The sequence below is a fragment of the Morus notabilis genome, unplaced genomic scaffold, assembly GCF_000414095.1.
Source record: "Morus notabilis unplaced genomic scaffold, ASM41409v2 Scaffold78, whole genome shotgun sequence".
In the NCBI taxonomy this organism is placed as follows: Eukaryota; Viridiplantae; Streptophyta; class Magnoliopsida; order Rosales; family Moraceae; genus Morus; species Morus notabilis.
The window spans coordinates 1860765-1870512 of NW_010367622.1; the positions used below are offsets into that span (position 1 = coordinate 1860765).

Genomic DNA, 9748 nt, shown 5'->3' on the forward strand with positions numbered 1-9748 from the left:
TTAGTCCTAAACTCGAGTTTGAATTCGAGTTTAAACTCAGAGTTTAAACTTAAAAGAACATGAACTCGAATAAAGTTGTAACTCGAGTTACATTTTTTTGAGTTTTTCACTCAAAAGAACAAGCCCTTAATGCTTTCATAGGACAAACAATTTAAGTTTAAAATTCAACCTGTGACACCTAGATACCTTAGGTTATTAGGGGGGGAAAAAATCGTTACCTTCATATTTCAAATTCATATCAATTTATACCTTTTCTTGGTACATATTTAATTTTGATCTTTAAATTGAAAATTTTAAACTTTATACCTCATATGCAATCTTGTAATAAAAAATGAATTAAGCATAGCGTTTTTAAAAATTGAAATAATAATAATAAAAGTATTTTCAAGTTAAGTTGCAAACAGCAAATTTATTAGTTTTTTAATACAAGTTTAACCATAATCTAAAGAGGGTCAGTTCAAAAATTAAAATGAGTGGTTGATCTAGAAAAAGTAAGAATTTGACATTGAATATAAAGTTTGGGCAAAGAATTTTGTGTAGATAAACTCAAAATACAAGGTACAAAATCATAAATACCCAATAAATTTTTGCAGTAAAAATTGTCAGATTACATATTTTCTTAATTAGAAAATAAAAGTAGAGAAAGGAGCCTTGAGAATTCTGCATCGAGTAAAAGCGAACAGCTAAGGGGACAACATATAGGTTGAAGATAAGCCAAACCAGTACAATGAAGAAACTCAAATCACCTTATCAACAGACATACAAGTCATAAACAAAATGTAACAAGTGTACGGACAATCCTCATGATACAACTTGAGCCAAGATACCACTCATCTGGCTCACGAGAATGTCTAGGCGGCGGCGTTGCTCTCTGAGGCTGATTCCATCTTCTGAACTGGCGGAGCTGTAACAATGGCCAGGTTAAGATCAGGACTTGATCCCGATCTTTCACGGATCTCCCTGTATTCTTGACAATTAGCACACAGATGACAGAAGAGATGCGTAACAAAGTCTCCGCATGGTGCTTCCTGTACAACGCAGCAATAAGACATCGCAAGAACCTTATTAGCATCATACAACCTCGAGGCTTTAGTTATATCTTTGTAGTACATGGCTCCGAAGAATTTCAAATTATAGTCAAGGAGAAAGAATTGCATGTGATGAAAGGGACGAGGAAGAAAATTCGATGCCTTTTGTTATCAATAATGCCAACAATTACGTAGGTGTCATACCTGCAGAGTATACCTTGATCGTAGAGCCCTGCGATAGCCACAAGCATAAGAAGCAACGAAGCATGCAGGTAAACCCAACAAGAGGCCATCAGTTAATAAGCAGCAGACGGTACTAAGGAGTCCACACAGAATAAAATGGGTCGTGCACGATCCAATCAATGTTCCAGAACCCAGAAATTCTGCATTCTTTCCAAAGAGAAAGCAGGGGCAAAATAAGCCTATACAACCTGTTGAAGGAAAAGCCAGACTGCTGTCAAGTGATAGTTTCCCCTTATTAATCTGATGGAACATATCCACTGAATCACAGATGAATATCTTCACAAGAAACACGTGAAAATAAAGACACTTCCTGTTAGGTACCTGGAATTCACAGCCCCAAACACATACACTCTAACCAGAAAATTGACTAGAAATTGGAAGGAAAATTATAACTTTTATTAATCAACTTCAACTCCAGCTCTTGCAAACCAAAATCAAGAACAACCAAAAGAAAACATGGATGGATAGACTGGAGTATTTGAGGACTCCAGAGAACTCCTAACTTCGGTGGTATTCGAGAGATCACCAACTCTCCCAAGTCTTTTCGAAATCCCAAATAATCTCCCTCCTCCCTAACTCCTAATTCCTCTTTATACTATTCTCCCTCTTCTAAGCACTACTACCACACTACTAACTATACTCTAACAGCTTAGAGCTTTATTAAAGGATCCTAACACTTCCACTAACAATTATCCAAATGTTCTGAAATATGACTGCAGTTTTAACTTCAGAATTCATGTATAAATAATAACCAACTGAAAAAATGACGTCTGAGGGAAGGGGACACGTTTTAAGAGAACTTTTAGTTGATAAATTTTTGACAACAGCTAATTTCAGATAGCTTTAGGCAGCTTATATGGCGGATACATCAAGTTTCTCAGAGAAGAGGAAGAATTAGTGCAACAAGTTAACAAAAGTGAAGCTCTTTCCAACTGCTTTACTACAAGAAGGCATGAATAGTAGACAGTGACGAGTAAAAAGAGAAACGAAGGGATACGATAAGACACTAGTGCTACACTTAAATATACAGTAGCAGAAATTCTAATACACCAGCAGAAGGAACAATATATAATGAACGGTGTGCAAAACAAGTTAAAAACAGAATGAAGTTTTCTATGGCTGTTCTGTAACAATGTAAAATAGAGCATTAAGAGTTGCCCAAAAAAAAGTCACGAGCCCCACGCTTAAAATACTTCAAGCTAAGAAATTAACTATGTAAAAGGAACAATACCAATGATCGCCTGATACTACCTTCTCTAGTTAAAATTAGTAATCTTCATGTAGTAAATACCAAGTAAGATGAACAATCAAACATGTAAAGCGATATGAAATCCAAGAAATTTCGAGATGACATGCAACAACAACACAACAACAACAACAACAAAAAGCCTTAATCCCAACTTAATTGGGGTCGGCTATATGAAATCCAAGAAATTTCGAGATGACATGACTAATGAAAAATTGGAAACTTCATGAAATTCTAGATCTTACCTTGTAACACAATTTGAAATGCAACTCCTAGAGGCTCCATTTGAGAACTAAATTAACCTTAGACACACAAGGTTCTTGCTCTTAAGAATTAAATAATTATATTTGTATGACATCCATGTCATCTCAGCACTGTCAAAGTTCAGTAAATTTCAGACTTTATTTTTAAAGAGCCTAACATTTAGATAGCCATGTCTGTAGTCTGTACTATGCCTTCGAAAATAAATTGAGCTCAGTTTTTGTCACAGAAGTAGATAATCTTAGAAGTTAGAACTCCAATTAACTTCCTAGTTGCTTCTGCAAGCAGTCAGATGGTCATTCTTCTCACAGTTGAACCATTTTGTCAGAAGAGGCTAACCAGCTTCACAGAATGCAGCTGCTATAGTTTCTGTACGAAAGTTCTTTGACTCGATGTATTTTGAATGAATTTCTAGACAGCCTATAGTTATGAGAATTTTGCTTATCGTGTTTTGCAATTGAGAGCATATTTAACGACTTAGGCTTTATCATAAAATGATCCATAAAAACCAGCAATTGACTACTAATAAAGCCTAGCCATGATATCACATGTAAGAGCTAGACCCATCATAGAATTGACCTAACACTTTATTACGAGTCGTTCAGAAATCATTATCTAGAACCAACTTTTGAGCCACAAAAACTCTACCACCTAATAGAACATTTTAATGGTGTTCGGGCCTTTCTTAAAACACTTTTAAAGCTACAACTGCAAAGACAAAAGGCAGTAGAAAGATCAAGAAAATATTTTCTTTTTCTATACTCAAGAGGCACCTTCATATATTTTTTTTTTCCTTCTGATAAATCAAGCACACAAGGCAGAAAGTAGCATACAGCTCTGCAAATCATCGCAGCATGCACAGATTCCAGACGACCATTGGGATGGCCCCTCACTAACACGGTGATGAGTGAGAGGATCTTTATTATGCTGAATGTCTGCTTCAGAATCTGATTGTCCCAAGGGAATGTAAGGAGGTGGCTCATAACTTCTTTGGCTTTTCATCCTTCTTTCTAAGTCGTTTACTTCTACCTGACAACTTCTTTCTCTCCCAAATGCCCTAGCTTGATTCTCTGGGGAGAAAAAAAAAACCAGAAGAGAGAGAGAGAGAGAATGATAAGCACGTTGATGCGCTGAAAGACAATACTGTAAGCTCATAATGAAAGCTAATAACAACATTACAGCCAGTCTCATATTCTAATCCAATTAGAAGTCAATGACAAAGCATTGAGGACTGAGAAGTCAAAAACCTTTCATATTCAATGGCTAACATGACATTCATCATAGAGAAGGGTGAGAACATGATCAAAGCAAAAGCAATATAAATATATGCCACATACACACAAGTCAACGGTAACATGATTGGACAAGCAAACACGCATACAAATATGAAGTTGTGTTCCTTTGATTATTTGAGATAATCCATGTTTTCTTATTTTGCTAACTTTTCCTACAAATTCTTTAGGTTCAGCTTCATGCATTTTTTCAAAATATACCAAGTCCTCGTATCATGAAGGTTTTCTCCACCATTCACTTTTTCTTTACATGCTATTTTAACCTCCAATTGCCCTTGTCTCATTAACTTGAATCAACCCAACTTCCTCATACTTCTGCATTTCAAGTTTCTGGAATCTGGTGTGCACAAAGAAACCATCTCACTAATTTCCCCTCATTTCTTTACAAGGTTCCACCCAATCTTAAGCAAATATCGTTCCTCGTACACTTTAGTATTGCCTAACTCACTCACATTTTTTTTATTACCCAACACCCAACCCCATAAAACAGATTGGCCATTAGGAGTCTCACCGATTTCAACCTCAGCGGATTTTACAATCGCAAAAAAGTATTCCTGAAAAATGTGTTTCAAACGAAATTAAAAGCAAATTAGATGGGATCCGAATATCAGAAGTTAGAAGCATAATCAGTTGTAGAGCATGGCACCATTTAATTTTACAGTTCAAATTGGCCTCTTAAGAGTCTAGGTCATCTAGTTTATTCCATCTAGTTTAACATTTTGAAAATTTTATAAGTCTCAGTCTTTAGCAACCTAAGATGCATTAAAATCGTTTTAAAATAGTCCAAGCAATGGATACAGGAGCCTCTTTACAGCCTAATAAATATGGACTACACAAACGAAAACTAAACGAGAGGGGGAAAAAAAATCTATCTGATATTTCTTCTTTTTTATCAGATCTTCTAGTTTCATAGAATCAATCCTTGGGGGAGCTCCAACCCAATTGGAGCAACCACTTAAAAATTGATCAAGAACATTACGATAATGTTTCTCTATTTGGCTTTATTTTTTTATTCTTTTTGTTCCCTCCTCTTCCTTTAACTATTTCAGCGACAAACCCAACAAATTGTCAAAATTCCAATCATCTCCACCATCAATATTAAAGAACCTCTAAATTTACATGATCATTCAGCTTCCACTTTCAATATATAAATCTGAAATTAATAAGTCCAAACCGAACATCCTTTTCACAAAAATCATGGAAATTTTTTCGTTTCAAAGTAGAGAAAACAATTTAAGTCGCGAAATCGTTATATCCGATCAAAGAATCAATACTTGCAGAGAACTTATTTTCACAAAAGAAAAGTTAGAATTGGTTTGGGTCTTTCGATGTGAAGAAGAAATGGGAAAAGAAGAAACACACTAACCTCGAAATCAAAGAACAGCTGTTGCCATCACCAATTTAGTGTTGCGTTCTTCGATTTTTCTCTTCTTTCTCTGAGCTTTCCGTTTCCGGTAACAAAAATTTGGTGACTTTGGGATGTCTATGGCGTGCATCCTCCTGGTATAAACGAAGGATTAAAGCCCCATTCGTTTTACTAGTGTAATTCACTTCAACGGTGTGCACAATTTAAACTCATATTTGATATAATTTGAATTATTTTCTCAACTTAAATTGAGTTAAACTACCTAATGAGTTTAACTACCTTTTAAGTATGTTTAAATTATTTTTAAACAATAAATATGTATTTATTCTCTCTATTTCTTATACTTATAAATTTAAATTTTATTCTTTATATAAATTAAAATTTTAATTATATATCTAAATATCAATTCGAACTTCAATTCAAACTACATTATTTGAAGTTTTCTGTTCAAATATAAAAGTTGAAACTAATAAAATTCAAACCAGTGAACCAAATGAGGACAAAGATAATTCTCTTTTATTTTACTCGTTTAGTTTAATTCAACTGAGTTGAATGGTGAGTGCAAGCACACACTCCTAATTAATTGATGATTAAATTGATTTAAATTTTCCAACTTATGGCCCATTTATTTCATGTATTTAAGTTAGTAATTTTGATTCTAAATTTAAATTTTGTAAGAGAACCATTGGCGGAAACTTTTTCTTATTCATATTTTTGTGAGAGAAAAATACTACAGTATAATCAGAATATGATTTCAAACGCACGAACTAAATAAGCCCTTAAAGTTTAGCTTCAACAGTTCAAACTACTTTTGAACAGTAAAGAGGTAGTCACTCCCATTCACATCTATCAAACACAAATTTAAATTTTATTTATGATTCAAATTAAAATTTTAACTGTACGTCCAAACCCCAATTCAAACTACAATTTAAACCACATTGTTCGATTTTTTCTATTAAAAACAATTTAGATCAATAAAATTCAAACCAACGAATCAAATGGGCATAAATAGAAAAAAAAAATTGAAATAAGTAAAAGGAAAAGCTGGAAGCACATTGCCATCCGTTTAGCATTGCTTTTAAAGAAGCATATGAGTGATGGATTAGGGCTAACAACATAACCAAGAGCAACAAGTTAGCTAGCATGAGTGAAGTGCTTCATAAGTATGAAAAGATAAAAACTGCTTATTAGATAATGTAGTCACTCGATTCTGTATTCAGAGCTTCATCTGAGAAGGCTCCCTTTAATGTTGTTAGGACTTTCATGAATGAAAGGATGAAGCCTGGTACGTGCACATGTTTTGAACAATGATTAACCACCTCTACGAGGCAGAGATTAATGGTGCATACATTGATGAAAGCCACTGAAGTGGCGATGATCTTGGAGAGTTTCCCTTTCCCGTTCCTATAGTTTAAGACTCATTTTGTTGTGAACAAAATGAATACGAATCTTATTTAACTGTTGAATGCTTTGCAAAACTTCAAACACATTAATAAGGGAAAGAGAGGTGAAGTAAATGTTGGTGCAGTTGAGAGTTCTTCTAAAAATTAAGAGGAAGAACAGGAATAAGGGCAAGACCAAGTCGAGAGTAAGAAATATAAAGCCAAGAAGAGTGACAAGGGCTCCAACAGAAGGTTGAGCGAAAGAGTTTCCCCTGCAACCAAGAAGGTCATTGGAAAAAAACTGTAGGAGGTATCTTAAGAAGCTAATTAAGAAGAAAAAATCAAGGTAAATATGATGTAATTCTTGAAACATACTTAGTAGGGGATGATACCTTATCCATATAGTTGATTTGAGAGCAACTAACATTGTTTATTGTTTATTGCAGAGCCTTAACTCATACAGAGAGCTTGTGTTTGGGGACTACATGATAAAAATGGACAATGGCGCATGAGTATTGGCAAAATAGTAGGAGATGTTGGACTTCATTTTAAGAATAATAATTACTTAGTTTTTTAACAATGTTTATTTTATTTCACGCATTAAGAGAAATTTAATTTCTATTTCTAAGTTGTTTGAACAATCTTTTCAATTACTTCTAATAATGAATTAGTTTATATTTTTTGAAGTGATTTAAGTCTTTGTTCTAGAAATTTAAAAGATGGTTTATATTTTGTTAAACTCATACCTGACTTACTGCTTAATATTAAAATGTTCAAAGTTGTCAAACCTAAAAATCAGAAGCAAAAGATTTCTCATGAAAATAATACGTATATATGGCACTTTAAATTTGGTCATATTAACCTAAACATAATAGAAATAATTGAGAATGATGGTCATTTAAGTGAACTAAAAGTTAGTTAACTCCTTGTCTATGAATCATGTTTGGAAGGTAAGATGAGATTTTTCTCAACCAAAGGTGAGAGAGCCAAGGGCCTCTTGAGTTGATACAGCCGGATGTATGTGGACCATTACTAGTCCAAGCATGAGGTGCATATATGAATATCTCGTCACCTTCATTGATGATTATTCAAAATATGATTGTGATTATCTAATGTTAAAGAAATTTGAAACTTTTAAAAAGTTTAAGAAATTATAGGCTAAAGTTGAAAAGAAATTAGAAAAGTCAGTCAATGAAGGGTAGGCATTGCGAGTCAGGTATAATTTATAGTTTACATTTCACTTATATTTAATCAAGTACGAATTTATATTGATAAACTTATAATATGTAGCACTGCCTGCCCGCCGAAAGAAAAAGGGTAGGCAAGAGTGAAGGGCGTTAAATATCGGCCGATTGCTCCAGCTATGTGGGTCATTACTTATAAAGCGGGACACGACTGGTGACACAATGAGATCAGTCGGTAAATACGCTTCGTCCTTTGACGGAGTGGTTGGAATCCAAATGAGGGAGCCCTTCCATAGCAAAATGGAAGGACGTCCCGGATCATCAGAAGGCAAGGATTCCCGGGGGCGTGTGCTGCTCTTTTCTTGTAGTGAATAGACAAACACTCATTGTTAAAGAATTTTTAAAGAATTTATAGTCAAAAATAGCTCAAAGACAACTTTGATTTTTAGATTGTACAGCAATCACCTTGTATTAGCAGCTCAAAGACAACTTTGACTTTTAGATTGTACGGCAATCACCTTGAAATACAATTAATGAAACTTTCATAATACCCATAATACCCCTAGAATCAATACTTATATGATAATAGCTTATCGAACACTTAGTTATTTTTTATAACATCTGCTTTTTTCAGCACAATTAACACTAATTTTTTTAAAATTTACAACACTACTAAACTGGCACTATGTGTACATAAATTTCCCTTTTAGTTATGAAAGCTATAGAAGCTACAGATGCTGCCCAAGGAGGTGGCCCTCTAAATGGTTGTGAAGCTATACATTCCATTAGCCTTCCAAAAGCCCACCGCATAAAATCGTTATGCCAAAATGACATTCCAAACATTGCTTTCCAAAATTTCTTATATTCCCCCTTGAAACCAGCCCTTCAGACTCAATTTGCTCCTGTTGACGCCCAAAGGAATAAGGAAAAAATAATTCTCATTGTCTTATCGCAATTGATAGGTCAAGTATTGGAAGGGAGATAAAAAAAAGCCAAACTTGGCCTTGATCTAAAACTGGCCACAACAAATTTGCAATTAAAAAGTCCTAAAATGTATATCGAAGGTATCAATACCTAATGAGCTTGTGTATGGTAGCAAACACTTGTCATTATTATTTACATTTCAAATTAGGTACATCAAATAAGACTTCTTAATAATGAGGAGGGAGAGTAATTGATATTAGAAAGAAACGTAACAATGGTTCATAAACATGCAAGAGACGTATGCAGATCAAACTTTAATTAGGCTAGAGGCGCTCGCTAGACATCACAAAACATAAGCGGTTATGCATATAATATAGCTACACATCACCAGATTATATCATATATGTCACTTTCTTTGGAACAAAACAAAGGCAAATATGCCTGAGTTCCACAGAATCTGGTATGAGACCAAATGGTTGGCATATATCATCAAAATCTTATCAGAAAATTCAGCTTCTTTCGCAATTTTATTGTGGACTTAAATTTTAATAGCTAACAGGCTGCAAGAATAAGGCAAAACGAATTAATTTTTGCAAATTATAGCAAAGTTTTACGATGTACTACTCAGGATTGCAGCCAAAAGGATAGAAGGTATCAAGATGAGTATAGATTCGTCTGACAACCCACCTTCAACTTGTCATAATATTCGTATAGGGTTTATAGCATATATATATATATGTTGTTATGTAATTATTAAACATTAGATATATTGTTGACTAAATTGAGTCCCACTTATAAATAACAAACCATTTAACTTTTAGA

General features: G+C 34.1%; 1 protein-coding gene across 2 annotated transcripts; it reads right to left on the minus strand.

The window, feature by feature from the left end:
* Positions 1–559: 559 nt before the first annotated feature.
* Positions 560–5625, minus strand: LOC21410590 (protein PLANT CADMIUM RESISTANCE 10). 2 transcript variants are annotated; one of them, XM_024175433.1, is made up of 4 exons: positions 5437–5625; positions 3612–3848; positions 1246–1459; positions 560–1028 (listed from the first exon to the last, which is right to left on the minus strand). In XM_024175433.1, the coding sequence occupies exons 2-4, from the start codon at positions 3778–3780 to the stop codon at positions 767–769; spliced, it is 645 nt and encodes a 214-aa protein (XP_024031201.1). In that variant the 5' UTR covers positions 3781–3848; positions 5437–5625; the 3' UTR covers positions 560–766. The 2 variants fall into 2 exon arrangements, with proteins under 2 accessions (XP_024031201.1, XP_010111332.2); XM_010113030.2 differs by having other exon boundaries at positions 774–1028; positions 1233–1459.
* Between the last annotated feature and the right edge of the window lie 4123 nt (positions 5626–9748).